We start from the raw sequence: 25198 nt of genomic DNA, 5'->3' as shown, positions 1-25198 counted from the left end.
GCCTTACTTTTAGAAGAGTCACGTGCACTCAAATCTCATTAGGTATTTCTCATCTTGACTGTGACATGATTGCCTGTCTGAGTGAGGGGAGAGGCATTCTGAGTCCCTGCCCATTGCCCTGCATCAAATCCAGTTGACAATGTTGTTGCTTTCACGTTCCCCATTGTCTCCCTTGTATTCTCTCCATTTAGCAATAAGCGAGGCAGCAGCATTTAGCCTTGCATGCAGTAGTGCGAGTAGTGCGAGGTGATGGTCAAGTCTGCAACAGTAGTTCCAATCAGAAAACCTCCGTCACAACCAATAGCCTCCCCCCACACTCTACCTGGCACACCAAATGCTGCCCCAGGATTCATTGGATTGAACTGATGTTCCTATTCCTAGAATCAGAAGGCTGGATGAAATGGATTTTTTAAATTATTATTTTTATTTTTTTTAGACAGAGTCTCGCTCTTGTTGCCCAGGCTGGAGTGCAATGGCGTGATCTTGGCTTACCGCAACCTCTACCTCCCGGGTTCAAGCGATTCTCCTGCTTCAGCCTCCCGAAGGGATTGCAGGCATATGCCACCACTCCTGCGGATTTTGTATTTTTAGTAGAGATGGGGTTTTACCATGTTGGTCAGGCTGGTCTCAAACTCAGACCTCAGGTGATCCACCTGCCTCAGCTTCCCAAAGTTCTGGGACAACAGGTGTGAGCCACCATGCTCGGACAAAATGGATTCTTAAGCCTGTCTTTATGAATTCTCTGAGGACAAGGTGGCATGCAGGGGAATAACGTTGGTTTTACGCTAACGTCAACAAATGATGCTCATGGTGAAAGTAAGAACTTACCCTCCACTGGACTTTAGGCTCTTACCCCCAAATTGGAATGACTTCCAATATAAAATTCACGATTTTGTCATAAGAAAGGACCTCTAGCCAAGTATCTTAACACATAAATGCTTCACAAAACTTCTACCTATGTTGGCTATACCTTAACTGGCAGAGGTGTATACGTTTGCGATGAATGTGACTCACCTACATGATTCTGATTTTTTTAAATGCAGTTTTTCCTTCGCTGGATAATTGGCCCAACCAGACATTACGTCATGTAGTCAACAGTATATGTAAGAGAACCTTTGGCCTGTTTTCTGCTTTTAATATTTTATTCATGAAACATCTACGATGTGTCAGGTACTGTGTACTGAATGAAGTAGACACACAGGTAAACAATGAAAAGGTCCCACTCCAACATCAACAGTCCAAATGCCACACCTAGTAGGTGGAACTACATGAAACTGCCAATTTTTGCAGGTCAAGATGGTGAATCTTGGCAATTTCATATGGTTCAATTTAATATATATATAAAGGAACATGGGTACACAGATGTGGAAAGGATTCACTCCACTCTGTGTATGTGTGTAAGGAGGTGGGCAATGAATATCATTTTCTTCCTTCCTTCCTTCCTTTCTTTCTTTCACTCTGGGTATGTATGTAAGAAGGTGGGCAATGAAGTATCATTGTCTTTCTTCCTTTCTTTCTCTCTCCTTCCTTCCTTCTCTTCTTCTTCCTTTCCTTCCTTCCTTCCTTTCTTCCTTCCTTTCTTCCTTCCTTTCCTCCTCCTCCTCCTTCTTCTTCTTCCCTTCCTTCCTTCCTTTTGTTCTTCTCCTTCTCCTTCTCCCTTTCCGCTTCCCCTTCCCCTTCCTTCCTTTCTTTCTTTCTTCTTTCTTTTTTCTTTCTTTTTGAGACAAGGTCTTGCTTTGTTGCCCAGACTGGAGTGCAGTGGTGCAATCTTGGCTCACTGCAATCTCCGCCTCCCAGGTTCAAGTCATTCTCCTGCCTCAACCTCCTGAGAAGATGGGATTACACATACGTGCCACCGTGCCTGGCTAATTTTTGTATTTTTAGTAGAGACAGAGCTTCACCATGTGGGCCAGGCTGGTCACGAACTCCTGACCTTAAGTGAGCCACCCGCCTCGGCCTCCCAAAATGCTGGGATTACAGGCGTGAGCCACCACACCCGGCCCTCAGTTTCTTTAGGAACATGGTATCTTGGGTTGCGCTGCTGTGTTAATAAGCTTGCCATATCCCCGCAGCCATGTGCCTGAGGGATGGCCATGTTTCATGCCTGGCCCTGTGGTTGGAATCTCAGAATTGGACGCTCCAGAGGCAGTCCAGGGCCCCAAAGCAGGAGGGATCTCAAGGGAAGGAAGATATACAAATGACCTGAGCACAAAGCTAAGGAGAAATAACAAAAGAGGAAAAAGAAGGAATCCCAACCACAAGCACTCAGCTTCATTTTATTCTCCACAGTCTCTGTAATCCTGCAGTATAGAAAATGTTCTCTGAAGAGATTCCCAAGCCTCTGGCAGAGGCATTTCCATGAATTTCATATGAAACATTATGACTCTTTATTGTCTCCATGGAAAGAATTCTTCTTCCTCCAGCTAGGACACCTCAAAATTCCATAAGAAGAGGAACCTATGTCTTGAAGATGAGATGTCCTAAACAATATATTCTGATTTTTTTCTCAGCAACTCTGTCCACCATAGGGAGTCTATTCCAGGTCTGAAAATATACTTCCTGCTCAGCCTAAACTGTGCAGAACCCACATCAACTCCACCTCCAACCACCCCTGGCAGGGCCCACACCAACTCTACCTCTCACCACCCACATCAGGGCCCACCCCACCTCCACCTCCAACCACCCACATCAGGGTCCACCCCACCTCCACTTCCATCTACCCATGGCAGGACCACACAACTCCACCTCCAACTCCACCGTCTGCTTCCCCTCTTTATTCCCCTACAGCTGGATGTCCTTGAGGACACACAGTAGGAGCTTGGTAAATGTTTTGAGTGAATGAGCGAATAAACAGATGGGTCGATTAATTATTTAACAGATTAATGACTACATGAACAGGTGGTACCTTTGAGAGTGGGTCTTTTTAGAGCCTTTCTTAACTAACAAATTGGAGCAGCACTTTCCGGTGGCCTGAAGGGCACTGTTCTGAGGAGAACCTTCCCCAGAAATCCAATCCGACACACAAATCTGCTGGCTCAGTAAAAGATGCTGCTAGGTCTTTCCACCAAGAGAGACCTTTCTCAAAAGGCTGATCTTCTTAATTTTGTTCATTGAATGTCTTGCAGCTTTTCCAAACATGTTCACAACTTGGTTACAAAGGCTCTTGAAATTGTGACCGTTGTCTACAATGAAGTTACTTTTCCTATATTTCGGAAACTTGGTAATTGTATCAAGTTTCAGGAGCCATAAATTCTCTCAACCACATTTATACAATGAAAGCAAGAACATCCCCTTCTGAGAGATTGTTGAAAGATCAAATGAGGTAATGTCTGCAAAAAAGCTTTGCAAAACTGTAAGACACAAAATACATATGTCCCAACCGCACACATCTACACAAATCCACACATGTATATACATCCATACATGTGAACATTAATAAGATAATAGAAATAGAGATATTTATATATAAGCTATATAACATAAATATTAATGGCATAATGCTTTAGTCTAGAAGAGTACCTGAAGTCCAATACAAAACTCTCAGAATGTATAACCTCATTTGTCCTTAGTCAAAGCCAAGAATCAATATGACTTGCCCAAGGTCACCCAAATATAGTATCAATAAGAGACTAGGGAGCAAATTGGAGAAACGTTGATCCATGAGCTAGAGTTATTTTCTACTAGACTATGCTGCCACCTAACTTACAAGGTTAAAAACACATTTTACTACATTGGCACTAAAAGAATGAGCAGTCGTCATCAATGAATCATTGGTTATCTGATCCTTGGTTATCTTTTTAACAAGGTATACTCTGCCCTTGTTAAAAAGCAAGAAGTGTTTTAAGATGTTTATGGTCCTTCATCTCTTTGTCACTCCAGGCATCTTCAATAATTATAAACAACCACTACCCAAACAGCAGAAAACACAGTAACTTTTAAATATGCCATAAAAACAGGTAATCAGTTGTTAAACATCAGTTACTAGACACATTATTTGTTCTTCTGTCCATTATAATGCTGACGTTAGAGTACTGTCTCTTCCATCAACCAATGTTAGTATTCATTTCTTCAATCACAAAACCATTGCGTGCTGATCTGTAGGACATGTGTCTAAGTTGTTCTATTCCTGGATTTCAGGGTGAGAGAGAGATGAGATCTAAATGTACTTTCCTTTTTGTGTGTGATTTTTATTTATTGATTTATTATACTGTAAGTTATCAGATACATGTGCAGAACGTGCAGGTTTGTTACATAGGTATACATGTGCCATGGTGGTTTACTGCACCTATCGACCCGTCATCTAGATTTTAAGCTCTGTATGCGTTAGGTATTTGTCCTAATGCTCTCCCTCCCCTTGTCCCCCATCCCCCATAGGCCCTGGTGTGTGATGTTCCCCTCCCTGTGTCCATGTGTTCTCATTGTTCATCTCCCACTTACGAGCGAGAACATGCGATGTTTGGTTTTTTGTTCCTGTGTTAGTTTGTTGAGAATGATGGTTTCCAGCTTCATTCATGTCCCTGAAAAGAACATGAGTTCACTCTTTTTTACAGCTGCATAGTATTTCATGGTGTATATGTGCCACATTTTCTTTATCCAGTCTATCATTGATGGGCATTTGGGTTGGTTCCAAGATCTCAACGTACTTTCTTGGTTCCTCTCTCAGTCTAGTTGTGGCCACAGGGGCCCTGCCAGCCTCCAGGAGTTAAAGGTAAGCTCCAAGGTGATGCTGCTTTCTATGGGAATCAAGTCCATCGCCTTGGCTAAATAGTCAGGGCTCCTGGGTTGAATGGCTGAGCGAACCGGCATGGCCTGTCCTTTCCAGGCCTCGGTTTTAGAGCACTGGCCAATCGCGGCTCAGTCAGCAGCATCTCAAATGGGAATAAGGAAGCCTTGGTGGTTATTTTGTGTTCTCCTAATGGTCCTTACTTGGGCAAGCTGTTTCCTCCTTCAAAGCTTCGGTGTTCTCCATTGCAATAGATAAAATTATCTCCTGGTAGTCATCATTTACAAAACAGCCTAGCATGACTAGGCTACACTAGAACTGAAATGAGAGTTTCGCTGATTTTTCTCAGAGAAACAGGTTCTTGGTAGATGACAACCATCAAGTTTGTTATATTCAGCAAGGACATTGCTACCTACCATGAGGTGAATCTATTGGCCACATTCTAACCAATAGTAAGAATAGGCCTAGGAGATGGTGATAAAAAGAGATACTTGTTTAAGCGCATATCTTCATGAAAAAAATTTAACTTCAACGGAAAGAAACCTAGTGAATGTCCACTGTTACTAATAAAACTAGTGAAGGAAACACATCGAAGCTTAACATGGTGGTAAAGGTACAGCACGTGGTTACAACTATCTGACATTCTAGAAAAGGCACAACCATGCAGACAGAAAAAGACCACTGGCTGCCAGGAATTAGGGTGGATGGCATGAAGGATGAATACATAGAGAACACGGGGTTTTAGGGTAGTGAAACTACTCGTGTGATACTGTAATGGTGGATATGTGATTTTTTTTTCTTTCTAACCAGAACACTTTTGTGACAATAAAAATGAAGTCAGGAGATGAACTGTCACTGCTTGATGGCCTTTTGTTTAAATTTGAAAACACAGGCCAGGTACAGTGGATCACGCCTGTAATCCCAACGCTTTGGGAGGCCAAGGCAGGCAGATCACCTGAGGTCAGGAGTTCAAGAGCACGTCACATTGCTGTTCTGAGCACTGTGTTGTAGTGTGCACGTCACATTGCTGCTCTGAACCTCCAGTCTCATCTGGAACAAATATGAACAACAATAGCTGGCTGACCTCATAGGGTGGACCATCATAATGGCTAAATAAAATAGTATACCTAAAACACTTAGTTAACAGTAACATTCTAAACGAATGACACAAATAGATTTTCTAAAGAAAATGGTAATGGTAGACAAAATGATGACACCGAGTCTGTTTTTATACTCCCAAATCATTCACACGGAAGAAATCCACAGCTAAGCTACAACAGAGAAACAGCATGGACTCAAAAATCATATCCTCAAAATGCTTCCACTCACATAGTCTCCAAACCACAGGGGTGCATTGTCATGCACAGTCTCCAACCTGATTTTAGAAACAGACCAGAGACTTCATAAGTAGTGCATCACAGTATTAAAGTTATTCACATAAAACTTCCCTGGGAAATGACCTACAATTTTAATCAAGGTTTATCCCCAGTAATTAATGGAGACATTTTTCCAGGAAGGACAGAGATTGTGTGAGATGCACACACACAGGAGAGTACAAAGCTTGGAGGTCACGGAATAGTTAGTAAACCAGATATAGGAAAACATTTAATCAGTGTTTTATTTTGATTTAAACACACACACACACACACACACACACACACACACACACACACACACTTAGCGTACTAATTACTTTGCCAAGCACGAAAGACGTAAGAATGAAGTCACCTCAACAATAGTTTTTCACAATCACTTGGTGACAAGGCGTGTTGATGGCTGTTTGTCAGGCCTGGCACATGGCCAATGGCAGAAGACTCCAAGACAAATGCTGAGCGGGAAGTGGCCCAGCAAAATGCCACATTGTCACCCACTCTTCGGCAGGCTGTTATTTATGCTAAATGATGACAGCTGTGAAAAGTCTCAAAGTCAGAGAGCCCAGGAGATGAAAGCACAAGGATGGAGTTCCTAGAAGCGTGAGCAAATAAGTGAATTGGATCTGGACACATTCTACACACACACACGGCTTGTATAATGTTTGTTCAGCTTGTGCTTTGCTTTCCTGGGAGCTGTAACTTAAAGGAAAAGAATACCCATGGCTCTCTACTGGGTTCAACCTCCTTGGGTCTATTTCCTTAGTGGCAGGGTGACCCCATCAAACCCAAAGCCGTAGGCACCCAAAAATATTGCCAATTTGCCCCATTCTAGCTAAGAGCAAATATCCCTGTGTTCTTCCTGTTTACAAAAGTTTACTTCTTCCTAGGAGTAAAATGCAATCGATTTTGTTGTTTGTTTTCATTTTTTTTTTTTTTTCCCCCTCATCAATCTTGGCTCAGGCTGATCTCAAATAGTAAAAGTTTCCCTTGTTATTGAGAAACTCTTCACTCTGTTTAGTTAGATCTTGTCTCATTAGCCCATGTTGACCTACTCTGGCCTCATGAAATTTCAGGGATGACAGACACACAGCAGCCTGGGGAATTGAGTTATGTACAGTTTGCAAAGTTTTCAGAGCCACCTTTCACCCTGGAACTCTGAGGCATATGCCAGAGTCTCTCAAACTCATCCTTGCTGCTTTCCCTATGAACTTAGGGAGTCGCAGCAAAGTCCCTGCTTGGAAAGGCTGGCTAGTATCCAGAGGTCCCAACACTGGATGGGATAATTCCAGCACTGCTCTACCTGCAGATCAGGAGCCAAGCAGATATTAATGAGCACGAAGGCAAGCAGCCCTATCAACTTGTATACTTCTCAGGGCAAAGAAGCCCCTTAGAGGAACAATGGAGGCGTTTGGCCATGCCGAGAAGGATGATCAGGTTGGTGCTGGCAGAATTCTCCCTTTCCAGAATCTTCTTCTTCCCTCCTTTTGCTGAGGGTAAGTGGAATTCACACCTGTATTTGCCAGTCATTTCTTGTATTGCCTTTACCCCCAAGCAATGACAAGAGTTGATGTTGACTAATTGATTTGTCTTGTCTTCCAGCACTCTTCTGTTGTGTGTACTTAATAAACATTTGCCGATTTGACCTGACTTAAAACCTAATATACTTAGGGATCTCCTAGATCTCCTCAGAGTTCTTAGTCCTTGCAGCAGAGGCAATCTGAACCGAGAAGAGAAACCATGTTCTCGCACCATCTATGCTTCTAAATGAGGGTGCCTCTGGAGCGAGGTCAGGCGCTGCACTCACCTGGAACTCAGGCGAAGTGTAGCCTGTGGCATTAGAGACATTAGCTTGTTAAAAGTGTGAAATCCCCATGCATGCCCCATATTTTTCAGGGCCATTGAAGATGGAAAGATAAGACCCAGCGGCCACTCCACGTTAGCAAACTTTTCTAGGTTTTAGACCTTAACTGTGCGCATCTGAAAATCTGCAAGTTGCAGGGAAGGAAGGCAACACCTGAGGCATCCATGATATACTCTCCTGCCCAGCACACCCACCTCTGCCCAGGCCCCTTGGTCCAGCACCAGGGTGTGGAGGAGCTGGGGCAGAGTGACCAGAAATGTGCAGAGAGGGGTGCAGCTCTGGAACGCAGGTTTTCCCTCTCTGATGCTTACAGAAACCAATTCCCTTTGGTGGCCAAGCCAGAGGCACTCAGTAGCTTTGTGCGTTTCATCATCATTCAGCTGCATGCAGCTTCCCAGGTTTGCCTCCTCATTCTAAATAAAAGCCCAGGCTCCATTCAGTTTCTTTTCAAGTAACTTCATTCCCCAAGGTGGTATTTAGGTGATTAGTCTGTTTTTCTCAGCAGTGCCCAAAACAAACGGCCTCCCTTCCAGCTCTGGCCTCAAGCTTAGAATAAACAGATCAATCAACCCTGGAGGATAGCAGCAACCCCACAGGAAAACCCACAGACAATGAGCCCTCGGGGCCTGTCAGACAAGAAAAACGTTAAGGGATATTAGGCCAGTGAAGACTGTGATCTGTTAGCATTTCAGAATTTCTAGAGCTAATTTCTAAGAAGGGATCTCAGCGCAACTCCTTCCTTCTACCGGGAAGAGAATTAAATTCTAGCTTTTCAGATCTTTTAATGATACAGAATTGAACACAGGATGTCTATTTTTAAGCAGGTTTCTAGATTTATTTTCCTCTTGTTGAACAGTAAAGTGCAAAACAACACAGCAGGAAAATCCCAGGCAGGGAGTACAGAAAATCCAAATCAACCCTGAAATGTTGAAATCATATATCACCATCGTGTAACAGATCCAATATGCACTCCTGACTACAGCATCCATCACCAGGCCTCGGGAGTCCCTCCACCCAGGCTGGACAACCCAGGCGCCAGGACTCTTAAAGGAAACGCACCAGGAAACACACAAAATGCAGGGGTTTTGTCCCTTGAAGGTGATCATGGGGGTCCTTGTTCCCTTGAAGATGATTGTGGGGGTCCTTGAACTAGCTCTGGTTTGTCAAAAGCCCCACGGAAATCACACTTGTATTCATATTTAAGCATTCTACAAAATGTAGCAGTTGCACCAAATCAATGTAGGGAAACTGGCTATCCAAGCCAGTCAAGGACACCACTGGGTGGTGAGATGTGTCTAGGTATTTCAAGCTTGTGGATAGCTGGCAAGGATAAATGAATTGTTACTTTATAAATGCAGGAATAGGAAACAGGCTACGACTATCTCTTAAAGCACATTCTGTCAGAAAAAAAATAAAAGAGGCCGATGATGATTCAAAAAATAATTGAAAATCACTGAGGTGGATTTTCACCTTTGGGACAAGAGGTGAGAGAATTTTTCTACTGAGCCAAAATTAGTCTCATTTGGGGAATATTTTTCTGAAATAAGAAGCAGCCAGGGGCCGGGTGCGGTGGCTCACGCCTGTAATCCCAGAACTTTGGGAGACCAAGGCAGGCGGATCACCTGAAGTCAGGAGTTCAAGACCAACCTGGCCAACATGGTGAGGCCCTGTGTCTACTAAAAATACAAAAAAATGACCCATGCGTGATGGCAGGTACCTGTAATCCCAGCTACTTGGGAGGCTGAGGTAGGAGAATCGCTTGAACCTGGAAGGCGGAGGTTGCAGTGAGCCGAGATCGCACCACTGCACTCCAGCCTGGGCAGCAAGAATGAAACTCCATTTAAAAAAAAAAAAAAAAGTAGCAGCCAGGGAACCAAAACATGACTCAGTCTCAGCAATTTTCCTTGCAGTGCGGTCATCCACTAAGCCTGGTGACATGAAACAGTCTGTGGTCTAGTTAGGCCACACTCTACTGTGTAGTCTGTGCTCTGAGGACTTACTTTGATTGGTATTCTATTTGCATTTGTGGAATTAATGATATATACTTTAATAGGAATTTATTTTTATTGTGGTGAAGTATCCATAAAATTTGCCATTTGAACCATTTTCTTCTCTCTCATCTGTTGCCCAGGCTGCAGTGCAGTGACACAATCATGGCTCACTGCAGCCTCCATCTCTGGGGCCCAAGTGATTCTCTCACCTCAGCAGCCTCCTGAGTATCTGGGACCACAGATGTGCACTATCACACCTGGCTGATTTTTCTCTTTTTCTTTTCTTTTTTTTTTTTTTTGCACTCTGTCACCCAGGCTGGAGTGCAGTGGTGTAATCTCGGCTCACTGCAACCTCTGCCTCCTGGGTTCAGGAGATTCTCCTGCCTCAGCCTCCCGAGTAGCTGGGATTACAGGTGCCTGCCACCACATGCAGCTAATTTTTGCATTTTTAGTAGAGACAGGGTTTCACCATGTTGGCCAGGCTGGTCTTGAACTCCCGACCTGAAGTGATCCGCCCGCCTCGGCCTCCCAATAGTGCTGGGATCACAGGCGTGAGCCACTGCACCCGGCCTTTTTTTTTTTTCTTTTAGAGGCGAGGTCTCACTATTTCGCCCAGCCTGGTCTCAAACTCCTAGGCTCAAGCAATCTACCCTGAACCATTCTGAAGTGTAGGTTTCAGTGTCATTAGGTACATTCCCATTGTTGTGCAACTGTTCCATCATCCATCTCCAGAACTTTTTCATCAGCTCACACTGAAACTCTCTACCCATTAAATAGTAACTCTAATGGGGATTATAGCCAAATAATTTATTATTATTATTATTATTATTATTTGAGATGGAGTTTCACTCTTGTTGCCCAGGCTGGAGTGCAATGACACAGTCTCGGCTCACCACAACCTCTGCCTCCTGGGTTCAAGCGATTCTCCTGTCTCAGCCTCCTGAGTCGCTGGGATTACAGTCGTGCACCATCACACCCAGCTAATTTTGTATTTTTAGTAGAGAAGGGGTTTCTCCATGTTGGTCAGGCCGGTCTCAAACTCCCGACCTCAGGTGATCCACCCGCCTCGGCCTCCCAAAGTGCTGGAATTACAGGCATGAGCCACCGCGCCTGGCCTTAAAGCAAAATAATTTAATTTAAGTACATAATGCTAACAGCATTTTACCATTCGTTATGTATTATGTGAATCTATACCTTGTTAGATAAATAGAAAATGATTTCATATTAAAATGTAAGCCGTTTCTTCAGCTCTTAAGGAAGAGTGCTGGGATATAAGGCAACTGACGAATGGAGGGCACCATACAGGTAGGTGCTGACACCAAAAGCGAGAGCAATCATGGTCAAAGCTGGAAAATGCGGCCAGGCGCGGTGGCTCACGCCTGTAATCCCAGCACTTTGGGAGGCCGAGACGGGCGGATCACGAGGTCAGGAGATCGAGACCATCCTGGCTAACATGGTGAAACCCCGTCTCTACTAAAAAATACAAAAAACTAGCCGGGCGAGGTGGCGGCGCCTGTAATCCCAGCTACTCGGGAGGCTGAGGCAGGAGAATGGCGTGAACCCGGGAGGCGGAGCTTGCAGTGAGCTGAGATCCGGCCAATGCACTCCAGCCTGGGCGACAGAGCGAGACTCCGTCTCAAAAAAAAAAAAAAAAAAGCTGGAAAATGACCATCCTGACTACAGCTTGCAGCACAGCCAAGAGAGGTGAGGGTGAGCCGGGAGACTTGTCCCCTCACCCAGACAAGCATTCGACTTCACAGACCTCATTTATCCATTCACGTGACCATTCATCTGCTTATTTAACAAATGGTAGTCAGTTGCTTCCATGTATCAGCTAAGCCCTATGCTGAATGTAAGAGTTTTTGTTTGCTTCTTTTTTTTTGAGACAGAGCCTCACTCTGTTGCCCAGGCTGGAGTGCAGTGGTGCGATCTCAGCTCACTGCAACCTCTGCCTCTGGGGTTCAAGCGACTCTCCTGTCTCTGCCTCCCGAGTAGCTGGGATTCCAGGTGCCACCACCACACCTGGCTAATTTTTTTTTTTTTTTTTTTTTTCATTTTTAGCAGATATGGGGTTTTGCCATGTTGGCCAGGCTGGTCTCAAGTTCCTGACCTCAGGTGATCCACCTGCCTAGGCCTCCCAAAGTGCTGGAATGACAGGTGTGAGCCACCGCCCCCGGCCTGAATGTAAGTTTTTAAGGGCAAGTGTTGCCAGGAGTCCCTGTACCTGACCCCAAGGGGTTTGCCATCTACCTAGGGACTCATATACAAGAGCAGGCCTCCTGAGACCTGGACAAAGAGGGACATGAGTGAGGAGGAAATACCTCAAAGCAGAGGGAACAGCAGGTGGGGAGAGCGAGAAGGGGAAGAGAGAAATGCTCCTTTGAGAGAACTGAAAGGAGCTTCCCAAACCCAGATGACAGGAGGAGTGCTGGTGAAAGAGGAGACTGGGGAGGGTGTCCAGGCCCAAATCAGGATGCACCTCAGTCTTGTTAAGGAGCTTTAACAGTTTCAGGACAAGGTGAGTCACTGGGGATTTAATGACGAAAATGGTATGTGCACCACAGGAACCCCAGTCTTTAGCTGCTCATGTGCAGAGACTTAGGAAGACCGCACCGTTTATATCTGTGAAACATCTGTTAAACACTGCGATGTTCTTCCCAAGTAATTCCAGGTGGTGTGAATGCTTGCCGCGGGATCTGTGATGGGGACATGGTTAAAGGGGAACCCGCTCCACAGAACATATCTTTTGGCCGCACAGACCTGCAGACAGTGTGGCACTCATGGCTAGTGGTCACCAGTATTTCTGGGTCTTCTCCCCTTCTTACACATTTGGAAGACACAGTTTCACAACCGCCCGTGCATCAGGCAGGGCTGCGCAATTAGACCTGGCGCACAGGCTGTGACTGGCTATGAACTTCTCTGTCATTTTTGGGCTGACAAACTTAAACTGCCCTTTCGACAAAGCTCTTCAGTTCACTTTCCCTCTTCAGTGCAGCCTAAGTCCTGCTGACATGGAAGTCATGAGATCTTCCCTGGAGAGTGACCTGGCCCCACAGGGGACTTTGCATAAACCGGTGAAGCCATAGACATCTGGTGTAGCCACAGCTTAACCCAACTTAGCCCGGCTGATGCAGGCAGGTGCAGTGTCAATCCATCTGTTTGTTTGTTTGTTTTTTGAGACGGAGTCTCGCTCTGTCGCCCAGGCTGGAGTACAGCGGCCCGATCTCGGCTCACTGCAAGCTCCGCCTCCCGGGTTCTCCTGCCTCAGCCTCCCGAGTAGCTGGGACTACAGGCGCCCGCCACCATGCCTGGCTAATTTTTGTATTTTTAGTAGAGACAGGGTTTCACCAGGTTGGCCAGGATGGTCTCGATCTCTTGACCTCATGATTCACCCACCTCAGCCTCCCAAAGTGCTGGGATTACAGGCGTGAGCCACTGTGCCCAGCCAGTATCAATCCGTCTTCCCTTGTATTTGTTCTCTTGCAGATACTATTATGGTAATGTTTTTGCATTAGTATCACTAGTATTCATATGAGACAGCCGGTGAGGTAGAAAGAGCATTGAGCCAGCTTCCAAAAAGAACTGGCCTCTAGAACTGACTCTACAATCCACCAGCACATGAACTTGGGGATGTCACGTAACCTCTCTGAGACCTACTTTTTTCCATAAAAAGAGGAAGCAGCACTTGCTACCCCTGCCCCCACCCTTAAGAGTTGATGTGAAGTTTCAAGTCCAAAGGGAAAACGTGCGTGAGAATGTTCGGCGAGGTACCACTCCTATGACCATTTTCCTACCGTTGCTAATGAGAGTGTCCTAGAGGAGAAGGAATGAGTTAGAATTGTTTTAATCTCCCCTCCTCTCGCACACACACAAACAGAGAGGCAAACGACTCCTGTATTTATGTAGATTAAAAATCTCATTTTGTTGCTCAAATCATTTCAGGTTTCTTGAAAGCTCTTGTGAAAGTTGATTATCACATGCAGGCTCAGATAATTTCCCCAGAGAGCTAAACAAATTAAAATATATTTTTTAACTCCAACAAGCTAACACGGGCCATCAGTTGCATCCTTAGGACAAGTTCCATCATGTGGCTTTAATCAGAAGCTGGGTATCTCAGCAATATTTACCTGGCGGGAAGGGAGGTGGTACAAGCAAGGGGCCAGGAAGTGGTTCATCAGGATCCTCCAATTCTAGTGCCCATTATTCCCAGATAGCCATCTCCATGCTGTAGGTAGACCCAGCTCTGCGTCGCATGCTGGGCTCTTTATAGGATGACTAAGCCATCAGCCTACCACCCCCCAGAGGAGGTCCTCAATCTGATAAGCATAAAACCTCACCTCAGTTCAGCATGGCTGATTCTGACTTAAGGGGTGATTTTTTTTTCTCCTTTTATTTGAGACGGAGTCTCACTCTGTCGCCCAGGCTGGAGTGCAGTGGTGCAATCTCGACTCACTGCAATCTCTGCCTCCCAGGTTCAAGGAATTCTCTGCCTCAGCCTCCCAAGTAGCTGGGGTCACAAGCGCCCGCCATCACACCAGGCTAATTTTTATACTATCGGTAGAGATGGGTTTTCCCCATGTTGCCCAGGCTGGTCTCGAACTCCTGACCTCAGGTGATCTACCCACCTCAGCCTCCCAAAGTGCTGAGATTACAGGTGTGAGCCACTGGGCCTGGCCAAGGGGTGATTTTTTTTAATTTATTTTTTATTTTTATTTTATTTTATTTTAGAGACAGGGTCTCACTCTGTCACCCAAGCTGGAGTGCAGTGGTGTGATCTCTGCTCACTGCAGCCTCGAACTCCGGGCTCAAGTGATCCTCCTGCCTCAGCCTCCCGAGTAGCCGGGACCACAGGAGCAAACCACCATACTCGGCTGCAGGGAGGTCTAACTTCCCCAAAAAAGAATAGGCAAGTCTAACTTCCCCTAAAAAGCAGCCTGAAAGCTGCGTAATAGGAGACGATGATACAAGAGGGACCAGCCCGGGCTTCAGCAAGCACAGATCTACACATTCATTGCTATGAGAACGACCCTGCAGACCCAACACGGATCACCCTCCCACAATGCAGAGATAGTGGCCATTGCTCCATGGGTCACAGGCACCCTTGCTGAGCTGAGGTCAGCTCCAAGAGATGCGGGTCATCTGAAAGGAACAATCAGGCGGTGAGAAAATCCAGGGAGAGGCGAGTCTAGCTTCTCTCTTCCGCTTTGGCTGTTTAGGAACATCTCTGTGTGTGCTTCGCTGCCCCATTTCCTTTCTCCTTCTTCAGCTTCACGCTGATGTTTACACACATTCCTGATAGAAATTCCTGACGGGTACAGTTAGAACTGGCAAGACAGTGAGGTGGGGTGAGGAAATCAGAGTTTAGCGTCAAACAACTTAAGTTTCAATCCCCGCTCTGATACTTGCGAGCTACGCATGACACCAGGAAAGTGCTTTGTAAATTGCAAGCAGAGATGGGAAAATTAGTGGTTCATTTGCAGCTGCAGCTCTGCAGGTCACCTTTCCACAGTGCCAGCCCAGCGCAACTTCCCACACATCACAGCCGCTCCTGCAGACGTCCTCCTTCCCACGGGCTTTCTCCCCACCATCCCGGGTTGCTGCTGCCGCCTGCACACGCCACACACACAGCCTTCACTGCACACGGGCCTGCTGCTTCCTGCCTTCAGAGAGCAAAGCCTTTAAGTGCAAAAGAAGGCAACATCTGAATGAGCTTCCAATACAGATCTCTCCCCCATTTTCACCGCTGAGAGTAAATGGAAGACAGTTTTATTCAGATGAGGCCCTTGAAAACAGCACATCATTTCCTAGCTAGGCAGCCTTGAATGAGTTTCCTAAGCTCTGAGTGCCTCAGTTCCCTTAGAATATTGTCACGAGGCTAAATGAGAAAATATATGTAAAGGGCTTAAAAGTATGCCATAAATGTTATTATTGATATTGGTATTATAGGAGTAAAGTTAATGGATAAGGGAAAACAATACCCTCCCACCACTCCATGATATCAGTTAGAAAGCCCATGAACCCAGAGGTTTACCTCTTCCAATGTGAAATAATTCTACAACCAGTACCTAAGACCACGCTCTCTCTCGGCATATGGAATGTTTGCATTTGCCAGAGTTCTCTGGAGAACAGGACTAATAGGATATATATACACATATAGTGAGAGAGAGATATTTATTGATTGATATATATAGTGAGAGAGATAGTGATAGATAATTATTGATTTATTATATATTAAATATTATATATTATATATTATTATTATTTTTTTTTGCCGTCAATAAGAAATTTACTTGTTTTAAAAAAATCCAAATGCTGGCATTGTCCAGAAAAATTTAACAGGTTTATTTATAATTATTATAAAGTTGAACCGCTGAAACTTGTTCACTGAAACATTTTAACTTGCTTTAATGCTTTACGCCTCTGCATTTATATTAAAAATTCACACACAAATGAAAATGGAAAAACTGCCAATATCTGATTTCTGTCCCCTATTTTTCCACTCGCAATCATATACTTAGGTACCTTTTGACCCCATGGAAAAAAATATCTAACGTTCAGAACTTCCAATAACAGGAAGAAGAGAATTTTTTTTTTTTTTTTTTTTTTGAGAATGAAATGCTTCCCATCATAGTGGATTCTTAAGCACGTTCTCCACGTATGCGGCGTGCTAGCTGGATGTCTTTTGTCATAATTGTTACACGTTTGGCATGGATAGCACACAGGTTGGTGTCTTCAAAAAGGCCAACCAGATAGGCCTCACTTGCCTCCTGCAAAGCACCGATAGCTGCGCTCTGGAAGCGCAGATCTGTTTTAAAGTCCTGAGCAATTTCTCGCACCAGACGCTGGAAGGGAAGTTTGCGAATCAGAAGTTCAGTGGGCTTCTGATAACGTCTAATTTCACGGAGCGCCCCAGTACCAGGCCTGTAGCGATGAGGTTTCTTCACCCCTCCAGTAGAGGGCGCACTCTTGCGAGCGGCTTTTGTAGCCAGTTGCTTCCTGGGTGCTTTCCCACCGGTCGATTTGCGGGCAGTCTGCCTTGTACGAGCCATGGTACCTCCTTACTTACCCCCCTTCTCCTTCGGCTGGAGCTCTATGTATATATTATAATTTTACGACTAGTACCTAAGACCACGCTGTCTCTCTTGGCATATGGAATGTTTTGTCTTTGCCAGAGTTCTCTGGAGAACAGGACTAATAGGATATATATATACATACAGTGAGAGAGATATATTTATTGATTGATATATATATGCGAGAGATATTTATATATAGTAAGATATATAATTGCTTTATTAAATATTATATATTATATATAATATATAATTTTACAACTAGCACCTAAGACCACGCGATCTCTCTTTGCATATGGAATGTTTGTATTCACGAGAGTTCTCTGGAGAAACAGGACTAATAGGATATATATATATATTGTTTTTACACAGAGGATATCTATATATTACACATATATGTATATATCAGTATATATAGTGAGAGGTATTTATTATATATTATATATATTATATTATACATATAATGAGAGAGATATTTATTGATTTAGTATAAGAAACTGGCTCATGTATGGAGGATGACAGATCCCAAGATCTGCAGTTGGCAAGCTGGCGACCCAAGAGAGACTGGGTCACCACAGTTCCAGTGACAGTCCAAAGGGCTGAGAACCAGGAGACCGATGGTGTCCTTCCAGCCCAAAGGCTGGCAGCCTTGAGACTCAGGAAGAACAGATGTTTCAGCTGGAGTCCCAAAGCAGCATGTCCCAGATGGAGCAGTCAGGCAAGAGGAGTTCCGTCTGACTCACGGGAAGGCCAGTTCTACTGAAGCCTTTGACCGATTGGATGAGACTCACCTGTACTAGTGAGGGCTCTTTGTTCACAGACACACCCAGAACAATGTTTGACCAAATATCTGGGCATCCCATAGCCCAGTCAAGTTGACACAGAAAATTAACCATCACATGTCATTGACAGCATTATTGGCACTAATAACCCTCGGTATTCCAGGCAGTCCTGATGCACATGAACCCCTCCATCCCTCAGCGATGCTCCCTGCACATCCCACGCGCCCCTCCAGAGCACAATGCACGCTTGCTAGAATGTCCTCATTGTCCATCAAGGGTGAGAACCACATCCTCAGAAAAATGGCTCTCAGGCATCTGTGCTGGAAATGGCCATTCTTCCCTAGGCAACTGGTTTGCTTTTATCTTAACAGCCCTAAATTGTGTCACTGATTCTTTTACCCACTGTCTATCAAGAAGCTCATGACGCAATCTGTGGGGCACTTCTAGCCAGAGCTTCCTGCCTAATGGTAGGTATTCTACATGTTGACCCCGTCTTAGAATTGAACCTGTTACTCCCTCTGATCCTCATCTTCCCTTAACCTTCATTTCCTCACCTCATGATGCTTTCTTCTTCCACTCGTGTTTTTGTTTTGGTTTGTTTTGAGACAGGGTCTTATTCTGCTGCCCAGGCCGGAGTGAAGTAGTGCAATCACGGCTCACTGCAGCCTCAAACTCAAACTCCTGAACTCAGGTGATCCTCCCACCTCAGCCTCCCAGGGAGCTGGGACTACAGGTGCACGCCACCATGTCTGGCCAGATTTTGTATTTTGTATTTTGTAGAAGCAAGGTCTCACTATGTCACCCAGGCTGTACTCATGTTTTTTTTTTTAAAAAAAAACACACTTGAAGTTTATTTTAGAACAAGGTAGGTATCTACGCAAGGAAGACATAAGAGTGTGTCTTCACAGGCACATAGACCAAGTAGGTTATCTAATCTTCCTCTCTCCACTACCTGGCACCTTGTCATTTTCCTCAACTGCTATTCAGTTGGCCTGATCTGCACTTTGATAGCCTGTTAAATTTCACCATATTCGTCATGTAAAAAATGTTCCAGGTGTCACCAAACTTCTCTATTTCAAAGACAGAGCCACACAGCTTTCTCATGCCTCTCTCTCTCCCAGAATCCCAAGGGTGTGATGACAAGTGCTTCTCTGTAAGGATATCTGGGGTCTACACTCCTCCCCTTACGCAGAGGCTGGTTTAAACTCTCTCTGGGAAAAATTCCCATTTAATGGGCTTGAAGGTAGATTGCAGAATTCTGAGATTCTCTTATCTCAGAATAATAGAATAGAAATGAATAATAGAAATGACTCAGAAACAGTTTTGAAATAGAAAATGGTCTCAAGAGTTAACAATTGATATCAAAGTTGGACTGAAAGATTAACCAGTTAAAGATTCCTGATAGACCTGGCTAACACGGTGAAACCCCATCTCCACTAAAAATACAAAAAAATTAGCCGGGCGTGGTGGCAGGCGCCTGTAGTCCCAGCTACTCAGGAGGCTGAGGCAGGAGAACGGTGTGAACCCAGGAGGAGGAGCTTGCAGTGAGCCGAGATGGTGCCACTGCACTCCAGCCTGGGCCACAGAGCGAGACTCCATTAAAAAAAAAAAAGACATATCTGGTAAAGATAGAGATAATTGTGGCTTCAGAGGAAAGGGAGGGAGGGGCAATGAGATTTGGGAAGGGAAGGAATGATGCAACTATCTTCTAAATGTTTTTCAGCTAAAAAAAAAAAAAAAAAAAATCCAAAGCAGATATGACAAAAAACCAACATTTGTTAAACACAGGTGGTGGTTTGTTTGTTATATCACTCTCTGTGTATTTGAAGTATTTTTAATTTGATAAATGTATTTACTGGAAAAATTCTGTTTTTAAACAAAGATTTCTAGAGAAAATGAGCTTTACGCTGAACTTGAATAGGTATTAGGGGCTTATCACCCAGCACAAAAAAATCTCTGGGGTCCATTCATTAGCAGCCCAGCTAAGGAACACAGCAGACATTAATTTATTTACCAGATCACAATTCCTCCTCGCTGAAATGGATTTAAGTGTTTTCACAGAGCTTCTGGCATCCTAGTCCCTCTTTGTCACGGTCCGGCATATGAGACGGTTTTGTTTACAACTATGAAACGCTGCCAATCTCTTCAAAGACAACTGTACCCAGAAAAAGTGCATTACCTCATCTGACAAACTAATGTAGATGATAAGGAATCTTAAGAGTGCCGCCAAAAGTTAATTGACACTAACTTGAATAGCTACCAGGGTTACAGATAATAGTAATACCCTGCACAGAGTTTTGAGAGTTTCACAAATGTCTCTATAAGTTTGATCCTGCACTGTTCTTGAAAGACCTCAGGAAAAACAGTATCCTATCTGGGATCACATCTAATAATTTCACAACCCATTCATTCTATCAAGTGATAAAAATGTATCATGTACCAGTCAGATGAGATTAGGGGTCAGGTGTCCTGAAGGATGCTAACATGAGCAAGCCGACATCCCGGCCTTAAAGAGCTCTCGATCAGATAGACATAATATGACAGATACAGATATGAATATAACACAAGGCAGACTGTGCTAAGGCTTATACGAGGGATGAAGGAATATCTTTCTGGAAGGAGAAGATATATCCAGTTTGACGAATTATGGCATTTGAATAACATGTAAGGTTTACAAATGTATAGATGGTGGGGGGTGGGGAGGATTCCATTAAATAAAAGGCTTTGAAAGCCAAGCTGCAGAGTTTAGAGTGTATCTAGAAGGCAGTGGATACATTTGACAGCACAGACACGTATCTGTGGTCTTCAACACTTTTAAAACAGTTCTATTGAAATACAATTCATCCATTTTAATTGGACAATTCTATGCTTTTTAGTATATTTACAGGGTTGGGAAACCATCATCGATTTTAGAACATTTTCATTATCTCCATATCTCCAGCTAAAACAAATTCCATATGCATTAGCTGCAGCTGTTCCAATTCAGGCCCTGAAAACCACTAATCTACATACTGTATCTACAGATTTGCCTCTTCTAGACATTTTACATCGAAGGAATCATACAATATGTCACCTTTTGTGTCTGGGTTCTTTCACTTACTATAATGTTTCAATGAATGAACCACACTTCATTCCTTTTCATTGCCAAGTAATATTCCATTATGTAGATCATGCCCCATTTTGCTTACCCATTCTTCAGTTGATAGACATTTAGGTTGTTTCTATTTGGGGGCTACTATGAAAAATGTTGCTATAAACATTCATGTACAAGGTTTTGTGGATACATGTTTTTTCATTTCCCTTGGGTACATAACAAGACTAGAACTGTTGGGTCGTATGATAACACTGTGTTTAACTCTGAGAAAGTGCTAAGCTCTTTTCCACAGGGGTTGTATCGTTTCACATTTTCTTTCTTTCTCTTTTCTTTTTTTTTTTTTTTTTTTTTTTTGAGACGGAGTCTCACTCTGTTGCCCAGGCTGGAGTGCAGTGGTGCAATCTCGGCTCACTGCAAGCTCCACCTCCTGGGTTCACGCCATTCTCCTGCCTCAGCCTCCCAAGTAGCTGGGACTACAGGCGCCCGCCACCGTGCCCGGCTAATTTTTTTTTTGTATTTTTAGTAGAGACACGATGTTAGCCGGGATGGTCTCCATCTCCTAACATCGTGATCCACCCGCTCAGCCTCCCAAAGTGCTGCGATTACAGGCGTGAGCCACTGCACCTGGCCTCGTTTCACACTTTCAACAGTGTATAAGGATTCAATTTCTCCACATCCTCATCAACACTTCATACTGTTTATCTTTTTTATTCTAGCCATGCGAGTATAAATGAGGGGTATCTCATTGTAGTTTTGACTTGTGCTTCCCTGATAGCTAAAGCTGCTGAATTATCTTTTCATGTGTTTATTGTCCATCTGTATATCTTCTTTGCAGAAATGTCTATTCAAATCTTTTACTCATTTTTATAACCGACTTGTCTTTCTATTATTGAGTGGCAAGAGTCTTTCATATATTCTGGGTACAGGTTCTTTATCAAATATATTTGCAAAAATTTTCTCCCATTCTGTGGGTTGCTTTTGTCATTTTCTGAATGGTACCATTTGCAACAAAAAAAAAGCTTTCCATTTTGATATAGTCCAAGCCATCCATTTTCTTCCTCTGTCCCTGTGCTTTAGATTTTCCCACACATTTTGTCAGCATACTCTTTGATTTTCTCTTCACACGACAACAATTTTGTTTTATCAATTTTTAGAGAGAAAACAGAAACCTAATTCAGTCTTTTCTCTAGTATGGGGTGGTGATTTTTAAAAGCATATGGTTCAAAAATGTTTCCATATCCTGGTCCTGGCTCTGTGTCTTTTTCCTCCACCATACCCACATTTCTGGTGCCGGACGCCACGCAGCACATTCACATCATGACTCCCACCTCTGGGCCTGGGTGAGCTGGCACAATGGGCAGGAGGAAACCATTTCTGCACTGAGACCCTCGTAATCACTTTTTTATAAAAAGACGGGTCTCATTCTGTCACCCAGTCTGGAGTGCAGTGGTGTGACCATGAATCACTCAGGTTGGACTGCAGTGGTGTGACCATAGCTCCCTGCAGCCTCAACCATCTGGGAGGCTAAGGTAGGTAGGTATGTAGGTAGATGGATGGATGGATGGATGGATGGACAGACAGATGGATGGATGGATGGACGTACGGATGGATGGATGGATGGATGGATGGATGGATGGATGGATGTACAGATGGATGGATGGATGGATGGATGGATGGATGGATGGATGGATGGATGGATGGATGTACAGATGGATGGATGGACGTACAGATGGATGGATGGACGGATGGATGGAAAGATGGATGGATGGATGGATGGATGGACATACAGATGGATGGATGGATGGACGTACGGATGGATGGATGGATGGATGTACAGATGGATGGATGGACGTACAGATGGATGGATGGATGGATGTACAGATGGATGGATGGACGTACAGATGGAAGGATGGACGGATGGATGGACAGATGGATGGATGGATGGATGGATGGATGGACGGACATACAGATGGATGGATGGATGGATGGATGTACAGATGGATGGATGGATGGATGTACAGATGGATGGACGTACAGATGGATGGATGGATGGATGGATGTACAGATGGATGGATGGATGGATGGACGTACAGATGGATGGATGGATGTACAGATGGATAGATGGATGGATGGATGAATGGATGGATGGATGGATGGACGTAAGGATAGATAGGCAGACAGAGAGATGGATAGACAAGATAAAAGAAAGGCTTATAATATTAGGCTACACTTGAATTTTATTTAGACTTGGGCTTGTCTGCAAACTGGTGAAAACTCAATAAAGCAACTTCCTGGATATATCCAAAGAGAAGGGATACTTCCCCCTCAGAGTCAGTGAAGGCAAATATTTCTGAGGATTCAGGAGCCAAATCTAAAATGAGACCAACTGCATTTTGTTTCATTGGTCAGACATACCTTCCTGAATAAAAACATCCTCCTGATTCCCCAATCGGAAGGCAATTCGCAGAAGCACTTGACATCAACTATTGAGCCTTGCTCTGGTCTTGTTTAGCAATGGGATTGATCAGAGAGGAGAGGGGGTATACCTGGATATCAGTGGGTCTCCATGTTTAGAACCATCTCTAGAGCGAATATATCAAAACCTCACTCTCTGCTATCACAAAAGAATGAGACTGGAATTCATCTGAAATCCCACCAGACTTATTTGTTATTAGTACTTTTTCTTTCTCCCAAAGACAGTGCAAAATGTGCCCCCTGAGTCTGTGGCTGGCTTATACTCCTAGAACTGGAATGCTTCTTTATTCTTCCTTAGTATAAAAAGATCTGTAAATCTGTGAGCTTCCCCCGGGATCCTCATTGAAGTTGGGAAGGTGGTGGAGTTGGAAAACCTCCCAACATAGTCATTAAGTCGAGAAGTATCACATTTACTCTGTGGAGGCTGCACCTGTACCGAGTGTCTTCACAGTCTCACACCTCCTTCCCTCTTCATGTGGTGTTACAGCCAAAGACGATGTCACTTTGTGGCACAAGAGCCAGTAATGATTCTGTGCGCCTCAGTCGGGACTTGCTGAAGAGGGCAGAAGGCCCCAGTGCAGCTAGGGTGCCTTCTGTATATTTTATCAGTGTTTGCCTTAAAGAAGAAGTTTCTTTCAGTTTTGATTTTGGGGGAATTCCATGCTTCCTTCACAGCACCTTTAGTTAATATAAGAAACTACTACTGGTAGATAGTCTTAGGGTGTGCAAGCAATAATTAGCCAATGCAAACAATTAACAAATCCAAATTAATTCTGCTAAGATTGTGGAAATAAATCATGTAAGTTGATGTACTGAGTTCAATGTCAGGGCTGGAAAGGATCTTTAAGAACATTTAACTTAGTTCAACAATTTCATTTTACAGCAGATAAGGGAATTCAGGTGGAGCAAAGTAAAGAAATGTGTTTAAGGTCACTGACTGTGTTAGAAGTACAACTAAGAACAGAATCCAGATTTCCTGGTGTATTCTAATTTTCAATTCACCATGTAAATGTCCATTTGCCATTTTTTTTTTTTTTTTTTTTGAGACGGAGTCTCACTCTGTCACCCAAGCTGGGCGGTCTTGGCTCACTGCAACCTCCGCCTCCCCGCCCACCCCCGGGTTCAAGTGATTCTCCTGCCTCAGCCTCCTGAGTAGCTGGGATTACAGGCGCCTGCCACCACGCCTGGCTAATTTTTGTATTTTTAGTAGAGACAGGGTTTCACCATATTGGGCAGGCTGGTCTCGAACTGCTGACCTCAGATGATCTGCCTGCCTCGGCCTCCCAAAGAGCTGGGATTACAGGTGTGAGCCACCGCACCCGGCCCATTTGCCACTTCTGTTGCCACGTACTTCCTTATGTTTTAGAAGAAATAACAAACTCCCTGATACATTGGGAAATCCCTCAACGTTTCTTATTGCTTCTGTGACACAGAAAAAGGACGGAGAAGGCGAGGACTGTGATGAGAAAGCTATTAAGTTCATTGCTGCTGAATTGATGGAACCACTTGCCTTCAACAATCTATCCAGGAACCCCCCATCTTGAGCCCTTTATCCAAACAATATAATGGCCAATTTGGGTTGCATAAAACTGGACGCTATCACATGACTCAATTCATTTGGACAGGTATACGCACTGTGCAACTACCCCATTCTAGAAATTATCACAAAACAAGTCCTTTGATATCTTCACCACATCATGAGCTGTCTCTCACAAGACGAGATTACTGAGGCCCAAAAAGGGCTGTCACCCTTTATGGTATCACGGTAAATATACATTAGATTTTTCTGACTCGTACTGACAAACGTAATCCGATTGCTTTGATTACAC

General features: G+C 44.1%; 2 protein-coding genes across 2 annotated transcripts in view; both read right to left on the bottom strand.

The window, feature by feature from the left end:
* KIF26B (kinesin family member 26B) overlaps positions 1–25198 on the bottom strand; it is a 555398-nt gene that overhangs the window by 390354 nt on the left and 139846 nt on the right. The gene's annotated exons all lie outside the window — the stretch shown is intronic.
* Positions 16210–16997, bottom strand: LOC104676512 (histone H3.3-like). Its single transcript, XM_010381333.2, has one exon. It carries the CDS (start codon positions 16995–16997, stop codon positions 16587–16589), a length of 411 nt encoding a protein of 136 aa, XP_010379635.2. The 3' UTR covers positions 16210–16586.

Source organism: Rhinopithecus roxellana, chromosome 8 (genome assembly GCF_007565055.1).
Source record: "Rhinopithecus roxellana isolate Shanxi Qingling chromosome 8, ASM756505v1, whole genome shotgun sequence".
NCBI lineage: Eukaryota > Metazoa > Chordata > Mammalia > Primates > Cercopithecidae > Rhinopithecus > Rhinopithecus roxellana.
This window is presented reverse-complemented; position numbering and strand designations above follow the sequence as displayed.

What these genes read in the sequence shown, in the direction of transcription:
- LOC104676512 (XM_010381333.2), bottom strand. Translation starts at nt 16,997, where the DNA reads ATGGCTCGTACAAGGCAGACTGCCCGCAAATCGACCGGTGGGAAAGCA.